General features: G+C 40.1%; 1 protein-coding gene across 1 annotated transcript; it reads left to right on the top strand.

Annotated features, from left to right (window-relative positions):
• The first annotated feature begins 505 nt into the window (after positions 1–505).
• On the top strand, positions 506–27,599 carry DDX43 (DEAD-box helicase 43). The gene is made up of 16 exons (XM_063125801.1): positions 506–827; positions 2,141–2,196; positions 3,261–3,393; positions 3,750–3,899; positions 5,050–5,131; positions 6,850–7,006; positions 7,089–7,207; positions 8,450–8,560; positions 9,106–9,247; positions 11,533–11,633; positions 16,094–16,181; positions 18,736–18,863; positions 21,209–21,318; positions 21,790–21,928; positions 25,742–25,829; positions 27,486–27,599. The coding sequence occupies exons 1-16, from the start codon at positions 506–508 to the stop codon at positions 27,597–27,599; spliced, it is 2,040 nt and encodes a 679-aa protein (XP_062981871.1).

Here is a 27,599-nt window from a genome sequence, read left to right as displayed (position 1 = left end):
GCCACACTTCAAGCTTGCTTGGGAAGTGAACTAAATGCGAAGCATACTTACTGACGCGGTAATTACTTCCGACCAAAGGTCGTTTCCCTTTTCCTGTCCATCGCATGGCAGGAGGTTAGTTTTTATGTCCCACCACCACCGCGTTGCCGTTTTTCTAATATACATAAACATCACGGTGTTTCGACTACCGTCGAGAATTACACAAAACCCAAGAAGGGCCAAACAAGAATTGTTTCCCTCAGGAACGAAGGTAACTAACTGTGAGGCGCCAGCAAAACTCTGGCTGTTGCTTTCTTGAGGAGGGCCAATAAGACCACCGGGACTTGGAGCGCTTCAAAGCACGAACCAATCAGCTCTGGCAAATAAAGGTCCCTCCAGCCAATCAGAGCGGCCTCTGGAATCGGGCGGTTTAGAGCCGCACGCGCCCTGAGAGCTGACGGTTATTCGCGCGAAGGCAGTTTGAACGTTGGTGGTGGTTTCTTTCCGCCCGTTGACACCTCTCGCCATGTCTGACTGGGAGGCAGACAGCGACGAGGACGAGCCCGGCCGGACCGCCTCCAAACCGTCTTTGGTCGAGTGGCGCCCGGCGACTGCTCCTCTCCCGCCGGCTTGTAGGAACCGAGCTACGGGCGAAGACAAGGAGGAAAGGGGTGGCGTCGGCGTCGGGAGTAAATGGGGTTCGCGGCCGGCGTCAGACCGCGAGTCTTGGCAGTCCGGGCCCTTGGAGTATCGAGCCCGCGGGTCCTTCAGAGGAGGAGAGAGGGAGCGCGCGAGCTCGCCGCCCTTGTGCTTCCACCTGGATAACGCTCTCGTCGGCACGCTCATAGGTAGCAGCCGCTGCCCGCGTGTGCGACGTTCCCCTGCGGTACCGGAGGGAGGGATATTGAAGCACGGGGCTTCCTTGTCTCTCTGGGAAAGGAGTATGTGCAACGTAGTAAGCAGTCCCATCGAGTTCAACGGGGCACGCTCTGCAGTAAACGTGCTTAGAATTGTAGTCTCAGCCTGGAAGGGGTAAGGCTGCACAGGATGGGAGCCCAGTGTAGATAATAATGTTAAACATGTATGACCTAGGCAGCAAATAATGCCTTACAACCTCGCAGGGCTGTTGTGATGACACATTCAGAAATGCATTCTACAGGTTTCTAAAATTAGAAATTTTATACTCTCACACTGCTTTTCTACCAGAGAGCTCAAGGAAGTTTGCTGTACAATCTCGGACATATTTACTCAGAAGTTGGGTTCAGTGAGGTCACTGGGACTTACTCCCAAGTAAGTGTGTATAGGATTGCAGCCTTATAATCTAAAATAATTATTTGCAATCCGGTAGATAAAATACAAAATGAAACCCGGTCAGGGAGGAAAGATAAAACTGACAGAAATCATTACTGTTAAAGTGATTTAGAGTGCCTTGGAGTGACAATGCTGTACGTTTATACGAGGTGTGTATGTTGGTGGGGAAAACCTACAAATTTATCTGCATTTGCAACACATCTCACAGGATTGGAGCTGGGAGAAGAAGCTGTGTATTATTGAGCCTGTTCAGACAACACTCTAAGCCATGGTTAGGCTGCTAACCCTTTTGCAGCAAATGGTTAGCGAGTGTGTTTAAACCATGGTTATAGTTAAGATTGGTTAACACAACATGCTAAATCATGTTTCAAGCTCAAATCATGTTTCAAGCTCAAAGTGCTTAACCACCGTGGTTCAGTATGTCATCTGAACAGGGTTAGCAACAGTGAACATACCGGGAAGGCCAAGTAAAATAGTAGGTTTTCAGCGCCTTCTTAAAAGCCTGCAATGGGCTTGGCAAACCCATAATGGCAACTTATTCTAGATGTGTGGGCCCACTTCAGAAATGACCCTCTCTCGTGTTAGTTTTGTTACTGTTTAAAATTTCAGGCTTAGGGCTTGAAATAGCGGGTGTCACTTTTGACCCTTATTTCTTAAGCTCTAGGAGAGGCCTGTAAGGTCTGTGAGTTACCTGGATCAGGCTGAGAAGGATGTAAGGAGTGGTGGTGGTACTTCGTAACTGTTGTCCCTTTCTACACTACTGGGAGCTATGGTATCCCCATTCCTCCCTTGACGTGGTTTGTTTTTACATCAGTAAAATTTACTTTTACAAAATTTACTTTTACAACAGGTCGAGGTGGCACTAAAATAAAAGAGCTTGAGGAATCCTCAGGTTGTAAAATACAGGTGAGGTTTTCATCTTAATCTTCCTTTAAAAAAATCTTCGCTCAGATTTTCTTGTCACATTATAAACAGTTGCTGAGGGAGACACCTCAATTCTATATTCAGTCCCGGTATTCTGAAAATGCAGGAAACTACTAAGGCAGCAATCCTATGCACACTCATTTGGAAATAAGTCTTATTGAACACAGTGGGGATATATGAATTCTAAGGATATATGAATAGGATTGTACTGTAACAGGATCTGGGAGAAAACTTCAAATATATAATTAAGCTCATGCTATTAATTCGGTGTGGTGATGCTTGACTAAATTTAAAAAAATAAAAATACTAATATATGCACAAAGGCCAGCAGCCACAATCTTGCTCCTTTACCGCACATTGATAGAATGTCCTGGACAAGACTTGAAAATTATCTGGGAAGAAGTTTATTATAATTTTGAAACTGCCAAATTTACTTGTATTCTCTCCCTTCTCTACATTACTAATTAATTTTATGAAACAATGGGCAGTATCCTATACTGCTGCTGCGCTCCCATTGTTTTTTTGTGCCAGTGGAATCTGCCGCTAGCATTACTTATTTATTAAATTTATATACCGCCCCATAGCCGAAGCTCTCTGGGCGGTTTACAAAAGTTAAAAAACTGGACATTAAAAAAAGTGTACAAAATTTAAAGCCATCAAAAAATATAAAAACAGTATACAGTATCCTTAGGAAGCCAGCGCTTACTAAGGCAACCCCAGAAACGTTTATTTTCAGAACAGGACAGATCAGCAGAGCTCCCTTCTACAAGATCTGCCAACCAGCCCTGCTCTAGAAATGAGCATTTCTGATTGTTTCAATTTTCTTACTTCCTGTTGTGGGCTGTATTGGATACTGCCTAATGCATTTTTAGAAATGGAAAATTTTACACCTCACATGTTTGCTTCTATCTCCAAATTGAGAGGGTTTGAAAACACTATTTGTACGTGGCAAGTTTTAAAAGTCCAGGAAGACGAGCTCAGGAAGGAATATTATAGTACTTATTCTATAATTTGATTCTTATGCTAAATTAAAACCTTTTATTTAGGTTGTCAGGGGAAATTATGAAGCTGAAATAAAGATATTTGGTGGAAATGATAAGCAAATGAAAGCCAAAATGCTGATTGATGATCTCATTGAGAGGTGCAGTCAAAGCAGTGCAGGAGAAAGGTGTATTAAAGGTAAGAATCTAAAACTTGGTATGTATTTATATTTAAACTTCATCTGCAGGCTTATCCTGCTTGTTTAAAATCCAGACTGTAGTTCGCTACTGTGCTACTGAGGCATTTATGAACTGAAAACTTGTAGGAGATACATGGAATAAGAGTAGATTAAGGATTTTCAGAGCAATTCATGTCTCCAAAATTAAATTGGTCTTGGTTCAGATTGTTTGTCTTTAGATAGAGATGAAATGAAACTGTTATGTGACTCTAATTAAACTTTTAATCTGAACACCCCACTCCCATATAATTTGAACTTCATATTAGCCTGATATCAAAATGTTTTAGCAAATCAGAACATTGTTTTGTTTTAGCAGATTCCTTTAAACACCAAGATGCTGGAACCACTAGCCACAATGAAAGTCGTTCTGGATTTCTGAAGTCTGGATACAGTAATCCGAAACAGTCCATTAATTGGGCTTCCCTTCGAGAAAATAATGCTAAATATGAAATTATGAAATGGGCTGGTTAGTGTAACAGTTTTTTAATTGAATTGTATGTTGTTGGTTGTCCAAGTTACCTACTTTCCTAAAGAATTTCTAAATTGTATTGCAAGCACGTATGCACCTATTGGTTTTGCTAAATTTATTAGAACTTGCCTGATCTGGAGTCAGTTTAAAATAAAAAGCATACAGGATCTGCTACAAAAGCCATTGTGTCAATACAGTCATGTTGCAAAAATGATGTTTGATACTGAGGTAGCACTTAAAGAAAGTAAAGAGAAGCCCTTCCTTTATGGCAACACAAGATGGAATCCTACATGGACCAGCCATACTTCATGCACCAGTTTGAAACTACCACTACAAAACCTAATACTCACTCCACAGAGGAGGCACAAGTACACAAATTACAGCTCTGCGCTACACAGACATCTTGCAACACATGGGCATAATTGGTCACTGTGACGGATACTAGAAAGAAAAGTCCAGAGATATCTGTGAGCAAGAAATATGAAATAACCTTCTGCAAGTATCAATAAGATCAGAGCAGTGGGTTCAAAACACCTTGATGTGCTTGAGGTGGTTTTAAAATCCTTAGATATGAATCTGGAGAAAAGTAGTGCATGATTCATAAGACTGTCCCTCATCCAAATTGCATTTTTACTGTTGGTAAGTTTAAAGATTAGTGCTAAACTCTGTTGTATAAACCAGTGAGCAAGATCAAATTTTGTTTTATGGTTGCAGGGCTTTTGTTTCTGTTCTTCGGTTTAGTGAAACTTTCCAAAGCTGAACATGGAAAAATGAATGTCCATATTCATGCTATGGCTTCTAAAAGTAATTTAAAAGTAAAAGCATATAAAGTAATTTAAAAATGTCCATAAAGTATTGGTTGCACTCCTTTGAGAGATCCATACATTTATATTTAATGTAGATTCATATCTGCAACAGTTCCTTGGAAGCCTCATTTGAACTGTGTTGGTCTTCCACACAATAAAATTACTTGCTTGTAATGGTAAGAAAGCTGAAAAGCTTGACATGAGAATAGAGCTCATTTTGGAAAATGGGAGGGGGTTGTCTACCATAGACATAAGCTTCAAACTGCTTATCTGCTCTAATTATGAGTAAATACTCATAATGGGAATATCATGACAGCTTATTTTCCCTTTAATTTTACCAGATTTACCTCCAATTGAAAAATATTTTTATAAAGAATCGCCAAAGATTGCTTCTATGTCACAAGAAGAAGCTGATAGGTGGAGGTAAGAATTAGAATGTGTCATATATTGGAATGTTATATTGCTTTGAGTGGATTGTACTAAGAGAGTGGGATGTGGGAATATCTACAAAATCGTAGGTCTATTCAGAAGTTTACCATAGAGCCAGGATGGACAGTTCACACTTCACACAAGACAGGTACTATATTCTGTAGATAGGCTTGTATCCCTTGCATTGAGCCCTCTTTCCTGTGGGGTATAGGGAGATTTATAAAATTATTGCATAGCTTGTAATATACAAAAATTGTGTCTGTAGCCATAAAACACTTCTAAGGGAATTTTCATGAATTTGGGTTCACTTAGAGCCATTACTTAGATGCGCACCAAAAAATGTTTTATATGAATGAGACTTTACTCATTTTGAAAATACATCTATCATACAGGTGCACATCAGAGAGCAAGGATTGGCTGCAGCTCTCTGGCAAGTATACACTCACTGCAAACCATGGTTTGCTATCATGAAAAGCCCTTAATTGTTACGTAAAATATTCTCATGCTTGTGAAGAAAAGGATCTTAAAACTGCTTTGGGACTTTGTTATGGCTGATGTTGGTGAAGCTCTAGAGGAATTATTTTAACACTCTGTTGATAGGAAAATCCAGTTTGGGATCAGATGTATTAAGAAAGCCATACAAATAAAACCCTTGGATTTTTAAACTTGTAGAGTGCTATTCATCCCTAATACTATTTGTAGTGATGCTTAGAAAAGTAATAGTTATCTTCTATGAAATATATAAAGTACTGTTTTTTCGCCCTCTACTCTCCTTTCTCACAAGAATGGGAAAGAACAGGTTTGGGTCTATGTATCTGTAGACTGGAAGAGTAATTAAATTAAATAGTATTTTGCCTGGTCACTTTGAGCCCTAGCATCTTACGTGCATGTTTTTTAAAGTTTTCTCAGTCATTCCAAGAGGAGTAGAATTGACCCCAAAAGCTGTAAGAATAAACATCAATTTTTCACTAAAGTTACAGGTGGGGGTGAGCTGAAGCATCACATGACAATTTAAAGCTCATCATGGTTAAAGAATACCTGGAACATGGAAGAGTTACATATAATATCAATGATGATGACCCAATAGCCAAAGCTCTCTAGGTGATTCACAGAAATTACAAACTACAACTATAAAATAATAAAACAGTATAACATTTTTAACATTAAAAAATGAGAAGAATTTAAACAGTTAAACACAATTTCAATAAGATTCTAGACCTGATAAGGAGAGCTGACATAAATGCCCCATCATATGCCATTAAATACTTAGGAGTAGAGGGCAGTCTTAACCTGAAAAGATGAGTGTTGGTGCCAGGTAAGCCTCATTACAGAGATGGTTCCATAATAAAGAGGAGGGGGACATCATTGAGAAGGCTCTCTTTCCCTTGTCAACTTCCAAGCCTCTCTTGGTGGAAGGCCTCAGGTGTCAATTGTGTTTGGGTAGGATCATTTCAAGAGAACTTTTTAGCACTGTTGGGGTACATTTGATTCCATCTACCAATGGAGAGTTTAAAGACAGTAACCTCTCTGATTGGCTTTGATTTATGTTAAGATGTGTCGGTTCTGCTTTAGTCCTGTGGCATAGACTTTATATGTCGCTCATAGCAAAATGGAAATGGCATGGTTCTTTAGATAGTTTTTACTTTGCCTTTAAGGGGCAGATCTATTTTTCCTGTTGATGGTATAACATTATCTCTTGATCTTTTTTAAAGGAAAGAAAACAATAATATCACATGTAATGACTTGAAAGATGGTGAAAAGCGTTGTATTCCTAATCCTATCTGTAAATTTGAAGATGCTTTTAAGCATTATCCTGACGTCATGGCAAATATAAGGAAAGTTGGCTTTCAGAAGCCTACCCCAATTCAGGTATCTTAGTTTTATTTCTGAATATTGTAGAAATTGTTCTGTTTAAATTTCAGTCCCTTCATAGTATTACTGCTTATTTTAGTCACAGGCTTGGCCAATCATACTTCAAGGATTCGATCTCATTGGAATAGCACAGACTGGTACTGGAAAGACGTTGGCTTATATAATGCCTGGATTCATTCATTTGGATTTACAGCCAATGTAAGAACTAGACAAGATTATACTTCTTGAATTCTTTGTGTGGTGGGTTGTTGTTAAATCTGTTGAAATTAGGTAAGAAATCCAGACTATAAGATTTAACAACTTTTGTTAGAAGAGTCATGCAGTGCAAAAGACAAGAAATCTTTGTCATGCAGTGCAAGAGGACAGAAACGTTTATCTATTGTCACTTGTGACTATTGCATTGTTAATATTGAGTATATTACTAAGGCCCAGTATTGGGCAAAAGGCGGGATACGAATAAATATTAATAATAATAATAATAATCTGGTAAAAGCTGGAAATGTTTTTAGTAGTGATGAAGTATGCAGCAGTAAAAAATTTAAATACGAATATTACAAATAAGGTTCATAATATTTTCATATGAATTAAACAAATCAGTCTGAACATTACTTCATATATCCACAAAGCAAAATGTCCAGTTCGTATGCTGAGGCCCAGTTAACAACCTGCAGGTGGTATCCACTCTACTAGATTATTTCTCCAAGTGACACTCCACCCTAGTAGGCCTGCCATTTCTCTCATATTGGCCTGCAAGCACCTGGGTATTGTAATGCATGTACATCCATTCTGCCTACCCACCCTAGATAAATATGAATCTTGGTTATTCGTTTTGAATTGCCATGGAACATGGGCAGCTATTAAATGCCATATAATAATTTTCTAAGTGATATATACTTTGGGGCCTTTTGGGGAGACTTAATTATGCTTAGGAGTGTACCTTAATGTGGTTCTAGCCAAAGTTGAATGAAATTTCTTTGCAAGCCAAATAGTAGTGGTTATCCTGTCCCCTAGAGTTAACTTCATTCCCAAGTTAATGATGTGAATAATTGAAAATGTCTTGGGTAGTCCTCTATTCTTTCCTTGGTCAATTGATGCATCGACTGGGCTTGAATCATCATGCAGGGGGAAAAAGCCATTTTGGCTTTAAAAAAACGACAACCGGGCGTGGCCACCACTTGCATAATGTCCCATGATGCAACGCAGGCTGGTGTCTTGTTCAAACCCGGCACGGGGTTGCAAGTTCGCTATGAAGCCACTCCCTCCAGGTTTGGATGACATGCCCACCCACACTACATCGTGGGGATTACACAAATGGCGGCTGGAGGTGAGGAAAGAAACTGTGATGGCTTCTTTCTCCTGTGTGATCATCCAAACACACCCATTGTCTTTTTTGTGTTTCCTGCATAAGTGCTATCTAAACCACATTAAACTTTCTTGCAGACCTAGAGAAAAACGTGGTGGACCAGGTATGTTGGTTCTGACTCCAACTCGAGAATTGGCTCTTCAAGTTGAGGCAGAGTGCTCAAAATATTCTTATAAAGGGATTAAAAGGTAGTGTTTACACAATCCAGCTATACTATAGTTGTATTCATCTGAATCTCTGTGGAATGCTCCGCTTACTCAAAAGGTTTAAGCTATTATCTGAATAGATTTTACCTTCCCATCATTATCTTCTCACCATTATCATTATTCTCACCATCTCATTGCTGGTTGATTACTACTTAATATCTAAGAATTGCTGATAGTATGGCAGATGATACATGGATTACAGAAGATGCAATATTCTCTAATATTATTTGCCACTTCCTGTTAGCTTTCTTATGTTCAATATTAAAAATTGTACACCTGATTTAAAAGACTCATTTCTAAATCCATTCATATGTTGTTTAGGACAAACATCAACATTACAGTTCGTAACAATATAGAGATACTTAAACAGTTTTCACCAAGGGCTGTTGAATTTTTGTTCGCATAACTCATTGACGAAAAAATAAATTGTGCAACGTTTTACTGGAAAATTTGTAAAATATTAAGATGTGCAAGAGTATACTGGTTCAGATTTAATTTACAACACTAAAATATTGGACACTTTGTAGCATTTGCATATATGGTGGTGGAGATCGAAAAGGGCAGATCAGCATGGTTACCAAAGGTGTGGACATCGTTATTGCTACTCCTGGTAGATTGAACGACCTTCAGATGAACAACTTCATAAATCTGAGGAGCATAACATACTTGGCAAGTAGTCAACATGTCGTATTAGGCTGGGAGTTAATAAAGTGACCGACAGCAAAATGTTGCAGTCTCAACTGTTCCTGTTCACTGCCCTCTTCCAGGTTTCCTCATTCTATTCCTCTCTCCTGTTTTTAACCCCCCCCCCATTTTTTTGTACCCCCTCTTGGACAGTCAGCATTCCATGGCCAGTAGACATGCTCAGTCCTTATTCTGATGTTTTGGGGCAGAAAGTGGTTCTAACTTTTTTTGTACTTTTGCAATCCTGCTGATACCTCCATCTTTTATGTGGATGGTGCCATTTCAGCTGCATAAGGACCGACAGATCATTTCTCCTATACTGCTATTAGTAGATACAAATGGGACCAACAACAAAAACACTGCAGTGTGGAGTGTTCCTGTGGAGTGTCCCAGCCAACTAGCTAAGTCTTCCAGGATTCCATCCCCCTCCCTATCAGCTTTCAATTCCCCATTCCCAACAGTCTGAATTCTGGACCCACTAAACATGCTCCGCCGTCACTGAGCTATTTTGAGGTTTTTGCCCCCTTGGAGTTTTTTTCTGAAAGATTTCTGCAAACCTCATCACTCCAAGCATGCTGGGTGTGCACAGTGTTAGCAACATAAACGCAAGCATTCATCTTGAGATTGGTATTAGCATATAGAAAATACTGTACGCATGTCAGGTTAACTGTACTTACGTTTAAAGACATATTTTGGTGTTATTAATTAAAATCTCCTAACCTGTTCCAACCCCTGACTCTGGGAGTGAAAAATGTGACTGCAGAGCCCCATAAGATAGGTTAGGATAGCTTGAATATCAAAATCCACACTAGGGCCTTAGCTAGACCTAAGGTTTATCCTGGGATCGTGACTGTTCATGTAAATGACACACAGGATATCCCGGGAGCAGGCAGGGACGATCCTGGGATAAACCTTAGGTCTAGCTAAGGTCTTGGCCAATATCTTTATTAGAACCAACTAAAATGCTGGAGGGACCGTAGCTTGGGTAGAGCACATGCTCTAACATGCAGAAGTCCCAGGTTCAATCTCCAGCATCTCCAGGTAGGCCTAGGAAACATGCTGCCTGAAATCCTGGAAAGCCATTACCAATCAATGTCAGCAATACTGGACTAGATGGGCCAATAGTCTCAGTCTAAAGCAGCTTCTTGTGTTCCTGTGCTACAAAAGAGTTGCAAACTGTCAAGTTCTCCATAACTCTTCATCGGAGTTGATGGTACATAAAGCAGAGGATGGGGAAAAGAAACAAAAAAGTCTAAAACATTATGCTCGATATTACACCTAATGGGCTGGTTCTGACTAATATACTAGCTACTCATGGTGGAGGAATGTGGTCAGGCTGACCATCACGCTCATTGCAAGTTCTGTGCCACCTCTAGGCTTGCCAAATCTCCATGTGTGGATGTCTTTCATATGGCAAGTATTTGCACAAAAATCCAATGTAGGATTAAAGTCAACTACTAAAAAGGTTTATTCCCAGATAATGGCCCTGATCAGATGACATGCTAAGCTATGATTTTTAAGCATTTTGAGCTAAAATGGCTTAGTGTGTTGTGTGAACCATTCCTAACCATGGTGGCTACATAACCAATGTTTAAATGTGCTCACTAACCAAATTGGTGCAAAACGGTTACGCCCTAACCATGGCTTAGTGTGTTGTCTGAACAGACCCAAGGTAAAATAATGATCCCATGATTTAGCCTACAAGAGCTGGATTTTTTTTTGTATGTAGACCATGTACAAACAAGAGGCCTGAGTGGGCCTATCTATATATGTGTGGATTCACTGTTAGTCCACCATGTTGTAGCTAATAAAAACAGCCTTGTCAACTGTTACAATGGAAGTAGCCATTGTTAAATGGGTAGATACCCATGGGTTAGCACTGTTACTAGAAGACAATGAAGAGGGATGGAAGGCATGACTAGCTGTCGTATGAAGAATAAGGGTTCAGAATTATTGAGAATAGTTTAAGCATTTATTACATTTCTATAACACCCTTATGTTTAGTAGCAGTGGAGACCTTGTTAGGACAAGGTGCCTTTGGAATGGAAAATGTTTTGTTGTGTTAAGTAATCACAGAGAAGTGTTCTCAGGAATCGTTGAACAGGATCCACCACCACCACTTCATCCCATACGTGAGCAGAAAGCACTTACATAAAGATTAATTTTTAAATAGATAATAGTATTGAAATACAATATTTTGATGGGCAGTTTCAGAAATTAAATAATTTATAACAATGGAGTCACCAATATTTATCCATTGTTTTTCACAGGTGTTGGATGAAGCTGATAGAATGCTGGATATGGGATTTGAGCCTCAAATAATGAAGATTTTGTTAGATATACGTCCTGACAGGCAAACAGTTATGACCAGGTAAATATGTTTTTTAATGGCAATAGTTTCATTTGAAAAAAAATATTCAATTTACTCTGTACATTTTGGGTAGAAAGTCAACTAACAAGTATCATTAAATGAATCATCAAAATATGGGAATTTTGATTACTCCAGCAATCTAGTAGAATTCTGGGCAGAAGATATAGCTTGATGCATTGCAAGAATTGGTTTGCACAAACTAACTTTTAATGTATGAAGGATAGTAAAATTAGCAAACTGGCTAGCATGCAACTATCAGGGAAATATTGTCCTTTCAGTAAACTGCCTTTGAAAATTGTAGAAAAGAAGTATGTAATAGAATTTATTTCTAATTTACATTGAGTTATAGAAATCAGCTGCTAGAGCTTTATTATTTCTCTTGATCTAATGAGGCTGGGGTTTGCATCAGTTCAGAATAATAATTCTAAGGAAGGGGTTCCTTTCTGTAAGCAATAGCACCCTTATTTATGCCAGATATAAATTGCAGAGCAGTAAATTGATTGATTTCTTAGATTTATGAATAATAATTAAATAGTGTGAGATTTGGAATTGACAAGGTATTTGACTGCTATTAGCATTATTCATTGTCAGTAGCAGCAGTTGTGCGTTGAATGACAAATTTCCATCAACTTAGATGAATATGAATCCCAATAGTGCAAACACCAAGTATTCAAAATCTTGTTAATCTTGTCTGCTTTAACCGTTTAAATGCCTCATTGCTTACCCTTTCAAATCCAATGTGGGATGTTGATGTTGCAACAACCTTGACAATTCCTTTAATAAAAATAAGGGTTCTTTGGATTCCAATGGTCCTAGAGTATATGTATTGGGAAAATGCTTCCTATCTCATGGAATTATTTTTGGAAGTATATTTATCGTATATTTATTCCATTTTCTCTCTTAGTCCAGAGTGCAATATAAAATAAAATAAAATAAATAAATTTGTGACTGAGGAAATCCTCTACCTGGTTGGGAGACGGGGTCAGCCTTCTGATCATCAGGAGGATGGGCTCCCCACTCTCCAAAACTGGCCTTTTCTTGCAGCTAGGAAGCAGGATTGTTTCAGAGTACCTCCAAGCTCTGTCTTCCCTTTTCTTAATTTTTATTGTTTAATTTTTATTTCCCTTTTCTCAGTGCTCCCTACCCATTCCCACTGCCAGAGTCAAGATTTATGTTAGAGAGACGAATGAGAGTTACAAATCTTAAAAAGCTTTAAGCAGTAAAGCAAAGTTCCATTCCTAGTTTGTCCCCTCCAAGTTTCCAGTTCTCATTTCCCCTAAGCTGGGATGGCTGAAGCTCTAAGAGTCCCGTGTTTGTTCCATCTTTCCACATCAGGAGACAGATTGTGGACATTGGGCAAGAAAAGGCACAACAGCAGACACAATCCTTGGGATGGTCTCTCATGCTTCCCCTTTTCCAGTGGCTGGAAAGGCAGGAAGAAATAGCAGCAGACAGACCTGGGAGGCACATGGCAAGTGGCACTAAGATTAGTCTGATGCATAAGCTGTAGCTCCTGAAACAGTATATGCAGCTTGTTCCCTGTTGTATGAAGCAGCAGATCTATGATTCAAAGGTCTGAGACATGCGAGCCAGGCTGAATACTCCAGTTTCCCCTACCCTCAAAAGGCAGCAGGCAACCCCCCAGGGTGTTGGAGATGGGTTAAATTATCAAAGAGGTCAAGGCCAGGACTGCTTAGGAGTTCTTGTACCAGTCTCACATGCACAGTGGTGAAAGTCACTTGGGACCGAATGCACTGCATAGTTGTCATTCCTTGGTGACATAGTAAGCCATGGTTTGCAATGCTGATGCAACTCTTGGACATTGGCTGGCCCTTCAAATGGTCTTCCACCTGAACCTTTGCAGCCTGGGCCTGATAGCACGGATTGTTCAGCTTAGAACCATTTTCAGAGGCCATCAGTCCTTCAATCAGCCCATCAGTCCCTAGATGCCTGAATGGGGGAAATACTTGCACTTTGCTATAGCAGTTATTAGAAATACCTGTCTTCTGTCTGTAGTGTTAATTTTTTATTATTATTTTTTGTTATCTCTATGTCGATTTCATCAGTTTATTTAGCAGCAATTTCCGCTAACCATGTTGGATTGATAATTCTGTTTTTTTCACCTACATGGAGAAACATTTTATGAAAGAGCTGTCTAGCCTTCATCCAGCCATTGTTTCACCAACACCCTATTGCAGTTTGCCTGTGGCTCTGTCGAATAACAAAATCCTCTTTTGAACCACTCGCTACCTGCCTCTTAAGAAATGTATGAAGAGGGTTTTTCTGTTCCAGAGTTCAGAACTGCACCCACACCCAGGCCTATTCCACCTAGTCACATGAAGGCTGAGTAGCGAGTGCTAAAAAACTAGGGCTATTTGAAATAGATGATGTCCACCCTTCTTTCTTCCAGGTGGAACTCTGTTATTAATGTCTATGATCAAGAGATTTTACCAGGAACTATCTGCATGCACCCAGATAGATCTGAAGTTAAGGTTGTCTTAGATCAGCTTTCACCTAGTGTTCCTTCTTTGCAGCGTGTCCAATGGAAGGAGTACCAATTACCCTGTGAGACTTTGGCTTTAAATAAAGATGCTGGCTTGTGGGGGAGAAAAGAATTTTGGCAGATCTCCATTATATGAGATCCTTAAAAAGGACTGTGTTGATGAATCCTTCCTGGTCCATAGGCTTCCCTTACAGAATTTAAATTGGGGATTTAGGGTCCCTCCCTTTGAACCCTTAGGAAATTACTCTGAAGAAGGTTCTGCTGATGTACTTATCTTGTGACAGAATTGGGCACTGTCTGCCAGCAAAAAGCTGTGCATTTTTTCTTAAAAATATAGTAGTAGTCAGACCTGATACTACCCTTCTCTCAAGAGTTAATTCTTTTATCTATCTCAAGACTTGGTCCTTTCTATCTTTTGACTTAACCCTGGGCATCCCAAGGAATAGGACTAGCACATATTAAGGAAAGCCCTAAAGTTGCCTGTGGTAAGAACTTCTGACATTGGACCGGCACAATCTGTGTCTTCAAAAAATCTTTGTGGGGTGGGGGCAACATTTCCCTGAGCACCTCTAGTCAGATAAATGATTGATTTGAAAGGCACTGGATTGGAATTAATGCTGATTTGATGCATGGTGTGTGTGTGTGTGTGTGTGTGAATGTCTTGAAATATTTTTAAAAACAGCAAACTGGTTGTTTTAAATTAGCAATCAGAATATTGGTATAGACCTTCAAGCACTATAAAGCGGACCACAGGTCTTCTGTGGAGCCGGAGGCAGTATTTGTTTAGAGGATTCTAAGAAACCTAGGGAACCCCACCCTAGGTATGTTACTGCTTTTGTTCATCCCAGTTGAAAAGACTGCCCCTCCCCTAAGACTCTTAAGAGAGAAAAGAAAACTTAACATAAATACCTGTCATTCTGGGAGTCCAGAGGGCAGCCTACACACTATTATTGAGGCTAGCCTTATCTGATAGGCATACATGGAAAGATGGCTCACAATTTACATCTTTCCAGTTATGTGCTCATATATATATAGGAACTGGGATTTTCCTTCCAATTCTAATATAGGAGGATGGGAAGCATCTCCTGGTGAAATTGTTTCCTCACCAGGAGGTACTTTCCTAGTCATAAAGATTTCCCTGTGGACTCAGTAAAGAATGGAAATTTATGCCAACTAAAAATTTCCCCTTTCGATCTGCAAGCTCAAAATCGATTATAACAATTCATATTTTGAGGGTCAGTTCCCTTCACCCTGATAAGGTGAACTGTAAGTAATAGCGCATTTTGAAATTATCCCTTTTGCTGTATCCAAATTAATCTTTAGTCCTTTAACCTGTATAAAAGATTTGTGAGGATGGAGGATAGAAATGTCTTGGTTTCTTTTTATATGAGTGGATCACTGAGCACTTTGTGTGCCGAAAAATATTCAGAATTTGAGCATAAAATTAGAAAATGGCTAGGGGTGGCATATACATACAACCACACAAGAAGGGCCAGTGCAATGTAGAATGTTGGACTCGAACAAAGAGACCCATCTACACTCAGCTAGGAGTGTAGACTGTTCACATCTACACTCAGCTAGGAAGCTCACTCTGTACCATGGGCCAGTCCACATCTCTCAGTATTAAATTGTAAGGATAAAATAGGGATGAAAATGGGAATCATGTATGCTACCTTGAGCTTCTTGGAGGAAAAATGGGAAGTCAACACAATAAGATATAATTGACAGGATAAATAATTTTTGTGAACCGCCCGGAGAGCTTCGGCTATTGGGCGGTATAAAAATGTAATAAATAAATAAATAATGCTTCCACAGAACAATTTAAGTTGAAATGGAAAGTAGCAAACTTCAGTTGAAACTGGCTTGATATTTGGGGTGGAAACAGCAAGAAAATCAGAATGAGGGATGGTAATAGGATTGAAATATTTCAAAATGACTTCCCCTTTCATTCCTCCAGTGCCACATGGCCAGATGGTGTCCGCCGTCTTGCAAAAACATATTTGAAAGAACCTATGATTGTGTATGTTGGTACTCTTGATTTAGCGGTGAGTTGCATTTTGCTTTTGGTTGTATTATTGTTTTGGGATAATGAGATAATTAGCTTAGACAAAAACTTATCTAGTCTTGATTTGTGTGCAAAACTTAGATATGCTTGTATCACGAGGCATAACAACACAAAATATGTGAGCACCTTGGGTTCCTTGCGAGATGAAAAAGACAGGATATAAATGTAATAACAAAATAAAATAATTATTAATATCCCAGCCAGAATCATAAAGTGTAAAGTAATGCATAAAGTCTTTGAACAAGTTCTGAAATAGACATTTTACTTTCAGTTTATGTTATAAATTAGTTCCACAGGCTTATTTTTCTCTACCTGAGGGAGAGAGATTTGTGCATGAAATGGATGTCATTATACTTGTCAGTTTCAAAGTAGCTGAGTAACTTTTTTTGAAACAATATCTTTTAATTATTGTCAAAGTGGGAAGAAACAAAAAACTGAAGTGGAAAGGGTGGAATTTTGTCCAGATGGATAATTTCTCCTACATTTTTCCTATGCATAGTGGGAAAGCATCATCATATCTTCCTGCCTACTGGATGTGCTATGGGTTCATACTCATTGGATTTTAAAGATGTACACCATGTTCCAATGTTATGCCCATGCGTATGTGTTTGGAGGTCTCAGAAGGGCGCTCATTAGGTGAAGCAAGAAGACGTAGTCTTGCTTTCTTGTAGCACTTTGTGAAAAAAATACTGGGCCTGTTTGCACATCATGACAGCCATGGGGGCTATTGTCTCATGTGTGAAAACCCAGCACAATATGACAGCCCCTGCAGGTATGTTAAGCCACGGTGGGCTGTCGTGTTGTACAAACCAGGTCACAGTCTGATCCAGGTCTCCAGCTGTAGATAGATGTAGTCTAGATGGTGGTGTTTCTCTCACTCCCCTCTCCTTCTCTTACTAAGTGGGCTGGTTCTTCATCGTGGTCTCTATGCATCACACATATGGGCGCAAAGCCCATATGCATCACACATATGGGCTTTGCGCCTGCGCAGAGACCAGACCGGAATCTCCAATAGCTTAGGGAAACGTTTTTGGGCGGGAACCCCCCTCCCCCACGCTACCGCGCATGTCCACGGGGTTCCTGCCCTTCCCTCAGTTCTTCGTCGTCCGCCATTGTGCACAGACCAAGAAACCGTGTTCTCTCCAGTTTCTCCTTTATCCTACTACTTACCACTGACTTTTTCTTCGTATTCTTCTCCCTTTTTTTCTCTCTTCTTTGCCTATATATATATAAAAAAATATATAGTTATTCTTCTGCCTTTCTCTCTTTTCTAGCGATCATTTGATCGCGTTGGCGCCTCAGGCGCATGGATACATTTAAATAGTTAAATAACCGTGAGTTATTTAAGCTGGTGGGCTGCACATGGGATTTGGATAGTCAATGCCTGGCCGCTACTTGTCATGTGCAAACCCAGGGACCATGTAAACTCATGGCTTCTTGGATCCCTGGGTTGAATATGCAAATCTTGTGTGCAGCCAGCTGTAGCGTAAACAACCCACGGTGGGCTGTTTTGATCATGGGAACCATGTCAATAACTATTTTGTTCCCTGAGCTTTGAATTCTTTATTAACTCTTCCATTCAACTCATCACTATTATAGTGTCAAACACTGCTACTTCACATCTTTCAGAGTCCAGAAATGGTATTCTGGTTGGCAAAGTGGGTTTTCTTAGCTAAAAGTTGCATTATTTTTTCAATCTTGTTACTTATTTGTATCAAAACATACTAGAGGCATTGTATTTGGGGCAGTTACTCTATCTGCTAATTTTGTAACTCCTTGGAAACTGGTACTGCTTTCAGGGACCCAGGAAACAAAAGGCTGCAATCTGTTGTCATGTACAAAACTGCAGCTTTAAGCCTGCTGAGCTGATGCCTTGGTTGCTTCACATCAGTTTTGTTTGATCATGTAACCTTGAGTGCCTAATTTCCTCCAGTGGATTAAAGGGTGAATACTTGAATTTAATTTGTTTCAGTCCCACTAGAGGTTATGGAAATATGTACGTTTAAATCTGGATTCTCTGGTTTGTGATTTGCAGTCTAGATCAGTAGATCAGTAGTCTGGTAACAGTCAAGATAACTGATTTTATGAAAGAGGTGACAGTTACCTGGTTCTTTCTTAGTTGCACATGGGTGTTAACTATAAAGCAGCACCATTATTTAAATGGCCTTCTCCCCAAGAAAATATGTAGGGATTTGTAGTTGACAGCCAGTTCTAGCTGGCGTGTTCAAAGTCTGCATGCATAAAATCTAGGATTCTGTAATTGTTACGCTAACACTGGGTGCAAACAGCCTCCACTGTGGCTGCTTCCAGATGGAGGGGTCCTTATGCTAACAGTTCAGAGGCATTGTGCAGCTATTCTTTTCTTCCCTAGAAGGTTTTTCATGTTAAGAAAAAAGATGGAAGAAGCAAAGGAAAAGCCTTGTCTGGAAGTCTTATATAACTCAGCGTATACTATTCTCATGTGAAATTTTGATAAAGTTTGATATCAGAGATTTAAACTTTAAGCTTTTCTTTTATTAAACTTGCACTTACAGGCAGTAAATACAATAGAGCAGAAGATTGTTATTATTCCGGAAGAAGAAAAAAGAGCTTTCACACGTTACTTCATCGACACGATGAAATCTGAAGACAAAGTCATCATTTTTGTGGGAAAGAAGCTTGTGTATGTAGTAGAAACCTAATACAACAGTCTGGGTTACTACCTATACTTGTGCTTCACTATTAAGAAATATGACTTGAATATATAAAGCTGCCTTATACTGAGTCAGATCATTGGTCCATCTAGCCCAGTACTGTTTTCTCTAGCAGTGAGTCTCCAGCCAAGGTCACTTTTCCTATCAACTACTCCCTGACTATTTTATTGGAGAAGCCAGGAAATGAATTTGTTCGTATGCAAAGGATATCTTCAACCCTCAGCTATTAATTCATTTAAATTTATTTATTTATTTATTTATTTAAAACATTTTTATCCCGCCCTATATCATTAAGATCTCAGAGCGGTGTATAGATAAAAGCATACAGTATAAAACAATAAATATGCACAGTTAAAACAAATCAGCACAGTCTGGTGCTGATTTAAAAATGTGGCTTAAATTTTATACTATGGCTTTTAACAGTTGTTCATATGCTCTGAATAATTGAGAAATGGGTGCAGACCATTGTTTGACCTTTGTGATACTCCTCCCCCTTGGAATCAGATTCCATCTTAAGTTATATTGGGAGGGGTGATCTAAATCAAGATTGCTTCTACTTCATGAGACAGTAGACAAGGTTATTATCTCAAGATCCTAACGTCACATTGGAGGCCCAATCATATTTTTGTCTGTTTCGCTAAAGCAGCGGTAGCCAGCCATCTCCTTTTGCATCCCCTATCTTCTTCCATTAACTTAGACATAGAGACCACTCTCAGTGTATTGGAGAAAGGAAAAAGATCACACAGTGGGAACATCAGAAACGAGCACCATTTAGAAGGTGCCTTGGTAGTGCATACCTTAGGCAGGTGACAACTGCCTTCTGATGGCAAGCTTCTGTGGAGGAAATTTGCCAGGAAGCTATGTGAGCTCCCTTGCATACCTTTGCCAAATATTATTAGGTGGATGTCTTTTCTTATGTAAGTGCTGCCTGAGTTGTTCTGCTGCAGACTTGATGTAGAGCGGGACTTGTTTTCTTACATCCCAGAAATATGGAATGCCCTCCAAAAGATACAGGAAAGCAGGAAGTTTCTTGCTGTGGATCCATGTTCTTAGTATCTTCTGGAGTTCATTCTGCCCACCCTTTTTCCACTGCAGTGGTGTGATTAACTCTCTTAGGGCTTCAGCCTTTGGGATATATATGGTGAGATAGGCATGCATTCCTGGGTTAGTTTCTCCTTAACCCAACTTGATTGGTGGGTTTTTCAGTGTTTCTTGGTTCTAGATTTACTTTTTCAGGCTTTTCTATCCCTGAGCACTTATGGCGCATTGAAAAGCTTTGAAGTGCTGGCATGATGGGTTACGCTTTTACAGGTCTAGTCTGGGTTAGCCCCTCCCCCTGAGAGGATCAACACTATTGGACACTGTCTACCATCTAGAGGGAGGGGCTAACCCAGAAGTACAGAATGCCCTCCAGAAGACAAAGAGAACAGGAAATTGCACTAAGAAACTTTCCTTTTCCATCTTCTTCTTGCCACGAGCAGATCCCCAGCCCCCCAGGCTTTCGAGTGCTGTTTTTAGGTACATGAAAGCTTTATTGTACTCTGTTAACCTATCTGCCACTCCATCCCACCTCCCCCTCTTTGTTAACAACAACAACAATTTTATTGCAGTCAATAGACCGTTTCCGCAAAAGTTACATACAAAAGGACTAAGCATACATTTAACGATTAAAAGGACAAGTAATTATAGAGGATCTAATAGAAATTTAGGTACAAGTAAATATTGTAAAGCATTATCGGATAGAATTTGGATGAACTTGTAACAGGTGTTACCTCAATCATAGTGTGAGCCTATTTTGGGGCCCACCTTATGGGAGTAGTAGTTTTTGTACATTCCATAATGGATGTCTCCTCGCACTGGATGGGAATGGAAAATTGGGTACTTACCGTGAAGTTCCATTCCAATTCGGTGCGCAGGAGACAGCCATACCGCTCCCTCTGGCAGGCTGACCATCCCTATTGATACTAGCATTTGTTACAATGTTTCTCATGGAGGATGCCAATTCCCAGAGAGGGTTTTTTTCTCTCCTTTTCCTTCTCTACCGTCTGCTTTTGAATTACTGCATTAACAGCTCCTCAGTAGTTATTCTGTCCAAATGCTTGGCTAGAAAATAACTGGCGGTTCTGGGAGGAGCCACAGAGGCCAGGACCAAGGCAAAAAGCTCTTGGTCACATGTTCCTTGCCTGTCCTGGGGAGTGGGAGGAGTTAACCCATAATGGATGTCTCCTGTGCACCAAATCGGAATGGAACTTCACGGTAAGCACTCAACTTTCCATTCCTCTGTGTTTGTTTTGTTTTTAATTTTTCTAATCAGTGCTGACGATCTATCAAGTGATTTTGGTCTTCAGGGAATTCCAGTTCAGTCCTTACATGGCAATAGAGAACAATGTGATCGAGAACAGGCTTTGGAGGACTTCAAGAAAGGTAAACTTGCAATTGATCAGAATTGTCTGTAACAAAACATAACAAGGAAGTCATTGAAATGGAGTAGGTTCAGAGGTGCTATACAACCAGCCATCTTAAAAGGACATTGAGCAAACAGTCTGTGGAACATTATCTGGCATCTGCCTCTGTTATTGCTAGTTTCAAATGTTTTGCAGAAAAATAAGCATCCTGTTATGATTAAGCTGTATTTACAAGGTGGTTCTGAGTACTACATAAGCTTTCGAAAAATAAATGATGTTTATGCATTTTGTTTTGTTTCATAATGTAAAGTAGTACAAAAACAAAGAAAAAAGCAGTTTTCAAAATAAAGGTCTATTCAGTCATATGCACAGAGTGTATTCTAATATAAAATAAAAGTTACACATTTCTCCATTAAAGTCAAAACTCTGTCAAGTCTAGATGCATGTATTTTGTGAGCTATCAGTTTACTTTTCATTGTGCTTCTTGTAGGCAGAGTTCGTATACTGATAGCAACTGACTTAGCCTCCCGTGGGCTTGATGTGCAAGATATCACTCATGTTTTTAATTTTGACTTTCCTCGCAACATTGAAGAATATGTTCATAGAGTAGGCCGTACTGGAAGAGCAGGGTAAGTTGAATGTTCAGAAAGTGAGTTAGAATTCTGGAATGCCTCTGTTAGAATACTAGTATTTTCTCCAGCATGTTTTACATGGCCTGCATCTGATAGGTGGACATTGTTTTTATTTGAGAGGCAGAGGAGAGAGACATCCAATCATAATGGGTAGTGTTGAATGTTAGTTATTTACAGAGTAGAGCCATTGAGATTAATCGAGCTTAAGTTAGTTGTGATTAACTTAAGTCTCATTTCAGTGGTTCTACTCTACGAAGGACTAGTGTCCTCTAAGAACCATCCAACTGGCTGAGATGAAAGTTTATATTTTACTTCAGAGGAAAAAAGCAATGAAACTTAAACTTCTCTAAGAAAAGTAAAGCTAGTACTTCTATCAAAGAATTTAAACACAATGTGCTTAAAGTGGAAAGAGTATAGACCATTTTTCATCAGCAAGAGTATATGGACCATTTTTCATCAGCACACTATAACAAGCCCAGTAACAGAAGCCTTAATGCTCAGGAACAGCTGCTACAGGGGATATCAGACGTTTATCAAATTATAAATGTTATAGAGAAAGTGGATTGAGTAAACTTGTCTTCATCTCCCATAGTAGAAGTCAGGATTAGGGTTGTGCACAGCCTCGGAGCCGAATCCTGACTCCAAGCCAAAGCGGGCCGATTCATCCTAAATCTGGAGCGGTACCGGATCAGGCTGAGATACCCCAAAGCAGATAGATTTGGAGCAGTGGTGAGCTGCTTCCCCACCCGCCACAAGGTTGACCAGCAGTCCATTGGACTACTTACTTCCCCTCCCACTCCTGCCTCACTCGTCTAGAAAAACTCAGAACCCTTATCTTCATATAAAATAGCGGCTCTAATCGAGGACATGTGGCTAAGTGCCACGGGTGGTGAGGGCAGCGGTTCTGCGGGTGAGCAAGGAGGGTGAAGTCCAATGGACTCCCAGCCGGTCTCATGCCTGACTGCTTGGCGCATGCGCGGGACCCTACAACAGCCAACCTGCTTTGGGGGGAGTTTGGAGCTCAACCAAATCCAAAGCTCCCTAAGCCAAATAAAGGCCAATTTGGAGTTCCCAAATCAGACTCCAAGGCAAGTTGGGGGGGTTTGTGCACAGTCCTACTCAGGATTACCCAATGCAGTCGATTGAAAGATTCAGAAAAGACAGAAAGAAGTAGATAGAATGGATAATTAATTGTTAGAGAATAAACCAAATGTGGCAGTGCCTACTAACTTAGATAACTGTTTAAAAAGGGACTAGACAAATTAATGGAGAATAGGTCTTTCAATAGCTATTTCTCATGAAAGTAAATGTAAACTTCCTTTGAAGAGGCAGTAACTGAGTCCTAGTTGCTTGGCAGGTGGAGGGATATTGTGGAGTTATGGCCTGGGTTCAGACAACACGATAACCCATAATGGGTTAAATAAGCCATGGTGATTTTTTTTAACCCACAGTAGGTTATGTTGTCAGTTGGGCACTGTGGGTTAATTTGCTCACCTATGGACTGCGTTCAGATGACACAATAAGCCACAATGGGTTAAATAAACCACGGTGGTTTATTCAACCCATCATGGGTTACCGTGCTGTCTGTTGGGTAATTTTTTAATCCACGGTGGCTTATTTGCCCAAAATAACCCGTTCTGATAACCCACAGTCTGCAGTAAGGGTTATTTAAACCATCACGGCTATTGTGTCACCTGGTGCTCCAAAGTGGCTTAAAGAGTGGTTTAAAGATGGCCTACAGAGTCACTTGGCAAAAGTGGTCATAACTGCAGCCGCCGCTCTGCTCCAACTGGCAAATCTCTCTGTCTGAGATCTGTCTAGCAGCAGACGGTGCTTAGTAGCTTCAACACAGTATTACGCAAGCCTAGTTCCAAGTAAGCAAAAGAATCCAAACAAGCCACTCTGTATGCCAATAAACAGTTTCCTTTTATTTCTGGGTTGTTACTTTGCTGCTATCAGGCAGGGTGATGGTGGAGGGAGGCTAGGACTTTGGGGTTGCGGGGGAGGGGAAGGAAATGAAAGGGTAGCAGGGGTTGGTTTCGGGTGACTTTTCTGTGAAAAAAAAGTTGTTCAGGTATCCAGTATAGTATTTGGAGGCTCCCCATGAGGAGACCCCACATATAAAATTCCATCAGACTGTCAAGGAGTTAGAGCTCCCCCTCCCTTCTGGTGCACATGGGTGGGGATAAGTGTATGGTTTTGCAAATTGGCAGCTCGGGGTGCTGGTATTTGTTTTTCAATGCAAAGGAAGCTGGGATACCATCCCAGCCGAGCAGGAGGACTGTAGAGAGAGGAGAAAATAAGCTACATATAGTAACTTTGTCTGTTCATGTGGGGGGTGGGGGTGGGGGGTGATAGGTTATCAGAGTAGGTTATTTTCAAAATAAACTGCTGTGAGTAGGTTATTAACCCATCGTGCATTCAAGTGACATCTGAACACAGCCATAGAGTCACGTGGCAAGAGTGGTTCAGATTGCTGCCATTGCTCTATTCTTTGTGGATGTTCTCTGTGTAATTGATACAGCTTACTTGGGCTATTTCAGCAGTGTCTATGGGGGGAAATCCTCAATTATGAAAATCTTAAATCACCTATGCTAGCAATGTCTATGCAGAGAAATATGCAATTGTACTTTAGTGGTCTTGTGAATGACCGAAAAAGCACACCACAGTGTTCCAAATCCTACTGCCAGTGATGTAAACACAAGGAGTGGATCGGGGGAAAGTGTTGCCGGGTTTTGTGGGTATGTCGGGTGCTTCTCTACAGGAGGTGTCTGTGTGTGAAATTTTGTCCCATTCCTGCAAACTTCCAAGGGTTTATTTGCACCACCCCCTTTTTGGTGCACCTGGGGCTTTCGCTCCTTTGTGTGTAGTTGTGCAGGGTTCTGGTGGTGCATCCAACTAGGGGAGGCTGTGTATGAAGTTTTGTCCTGATCCTGCAAACTTCCAGCACTTTAGAGCCAACCCCCTCCCTTGTTGGAGCAATGCTGGAAGCACTGAATTAAGTACCTGTACATTACCCCAAACCTCTCCCCTCTCATTGGAATATTGTGGAACAGTTAAAAGAGGCTACTGAGATGTTCTCAATGAGTGAAACAGCACCACTGCTTTGGCAGGAAGACAGCCAGGGGCAGGGGATGATTCAGATTGGGTACAGTAGTTTTAATAAGCTACACACAGTAGCTTATTTATCTGATCATGTGGGGGATAACAGTAGCTTATTTTCAAAATAAGCTATTCTGCATGGCTTAGTTAGCCATCATGGCTTAAAGTGATGTCCAAACCCAACCATGCTCTGCTTGTGGCCTTCTGGGGAACACCTGATCTTACTCTGCAGAGTTTTTTCTTGTGTTTTCTTGAAGGACTTGCGCCCTTATGGTCAAAAATAGATTCCCTCCTGATATAATTCTTGAAGGAAGTTTTCAAAACTGACATATTAAGAGTGGTATAATCTTAGTTATTAAAGCTACTTAGTTCCTCAAAGAACTTCAGTCTTGTGAGGATTGGAAGATCGTTGTGATATTGGTGTAGTATAAGGAATGACTAGAGCCCTGTTTTTGCTGTCCAAGAATCTTAGCACAGGATGAATTTTTCTCAAAGGTAAAACATAATTTTGCTTAATAAAGTAACTGGGTGTAAAATATGTGTGTGTATACCTGCTATGTCTGACCTTACAAGTTGTAGTTTATGAAGATGTAGGTATTAATTGGTTACAAATAAATGCCTGCTTATAAGTGATCTTAGTTGAAGCCAAGCATGGTGAAACAGAGCCTAGAAATACTGGCAGTCTTGACAGGGTTGCTTTTTCCATAGGCGCACAGGAGAAGCTATAACTCTGGTGACTAGGAATGATTGGCGGATTGCATCTGAATTGATTAACATTCTGGAAAGAGGAAACCAGGTGATGTTTATCATATCTAAGCTAGGTATTCGACTTCTCCCTGGCCTTTCTCCAGGCTTATGGTTTCTCAGAAATAGAGAATTTTAATTTTAATTATTTTCCAGGTGTGTACTTTATTGTACATAGCTTGAAGTGGCTTACAATATGAATTAAAAACATCTATTTAAAATCAGGAAAGCAGAAAAGCTGTAGCTGATAAAACCATTACAAACAAAAAAGCAACGAGTCACAAATATTACACACCATTAGAGGTATGGGAAAGCAGAACAGACTTTAATCTGATATCTAAAAGATACACAGTGTGGGTGTAGATATGCATAATAGGTTAATGCATTTGCAAATTGTATTTGCACTTGTGCATGTTTATGGTTTGGGGACCATAAAACCCTTTGACAAGGTTTCCCATATTCTTATTGACAGAATGGTAAAATGTGGGTTGGGCATTACTTCTGATAGGAACCACTCAATGGACGCTCATTAATGGCTCTCTCTTCTGGAAGGAAGCCTTGCCAGGAGTAACTAGAACACTGTGTTGTTCAGTATTTTTATACATGACCTGGATTAAGGTAAGAGGGATTGCTTACTAAATATGCAGATGACACAAAGCTAGAAAGGATAGCCAACATCTTAGAACAGTCAGCATTGAAAAGAATCTTGACAAACTGGAACACTGAACTAAAACTGACAAGGTGAAATTCAATGGAGATATATGTAAAGTCTTTTATTTAGGTATAAAAACAATCAAAAGCACAACTTTAGGATGTTGGAAAATGTGGCTTTGCAGCAGTATATGTAAAAAGGACCTGGGTGTCTTAGTGGATCAGAAGCTGAATATGAGCCAGCGGTGTGATGCAGCTGCTTAAAACCTTTGCGTTAAAAACTAATGCATTCTTAGGCTGCATTAACAGAAGCATAGTATTCATGTCACAGGAAATAATAGTTCTGCTTTATTCTGCATTAGTCAGGCTGCGTTTTGAATATTCTGTCCAGTCCTGAGTGCAACATTTTAAGCACGAGCATTTCTAGAGAAGAGCAACCAGGATAGTAAGGGGTCTAGAAAACAAGTTCTATGAGGAAGTGTTGAAAGAGCTATGTGTATTTAGCTTGGAAAAGATAAGATTTAAGGTGAGATATGACAGTGGTCTTCAAATATCTGAAAGGCTGTCATTTAGAAGATAAAGCAGAGTTGTCTGTTTACTTCAGTATGCAGGACTAGAAGCAATGGTTGGAAGTTGCAGGGAAACAGATTTGAGCTAAACATTAGGAGAAATGTCCTAGCAGCAAAGGCTGTTAGCCAGTGAAAGTGATTGCCTCGGGAGATTTTGGATTCTCCATCACTTGGAGGCATTTAAGCAGAGGCCAGATGGCAATCTGCCACAGATGCTGTAGCTGCATCTTGCATTGCAGAGCCTTCACTGTGCAGGGGGATGGGCTAGATCTCCAAGTCACTTCCAGCTCTATAGTTCTACAAACTATTGGATACAGTCCTGATAGCAGTTGTCACAATGTTTACTGAGGGGTGTGGGTGGGACACCTTATTTGATGTAAAATATAGAGTGTATAATAACCTTTTGCAGTCTATTTAAATGAAATATTTATAAAGTATAGATAAATGTCAGTTAGATGTATTAAATTATTGTCCATATTGTTTATCAGGTAATTCCCGAAGAGCTAATTTCAATGGCTGAAAGATACAAGCAGTTTCAGTTGAAAAAAGAAATGGAAAGAGATTTAGGAAGGCCTCGTGGAAGATCACGTAAAGGTTTTTAA

The sequence above is a fragment of the Elgaria multicarinata genome, chromosome 4 (genome assembly GCF_023053635.1).
Source record: "Elgaria multicarinata webbii isolate HBS135686 ecotype San Diego chromosome 4, rElgMul1.1.pri, whole genome shotgun sequence".
Taxonomy (NCBI): Eukaryota; Metazoa; Chordata; class Lepidosauria; order Squamata; family Anguidae; genus Elgaria; species Elgaria multicarinata.
Note: the sequence above shows the minus strand (reverse complement) of the source record. Positions and strands in the feature narration are given on the sequence as shown.

Coding starts and splice junctions, on each gene's coding strand:
- DDX43 (XM_063125801.1), top strand. CDS start 506: ATGTCTGACTGGGAGGCAGACAGCGACGAGGACGAGCCCGGCCGGACC. Junction 3,394..3,749: donor AGGAGAAAGGTGTATTAAAG/GTAAGAATCTAA, acceptor TTGTTTTAGCAG/ATTCCTTTAAACACCAAGAT. Junction 5,132..6,849: donor GAAGAAGCTGATAGGTGGAG/GTAAGAATTAGA, acceptor TCTTTTTTAAAG/GAAAGAAAACAATAATATCA.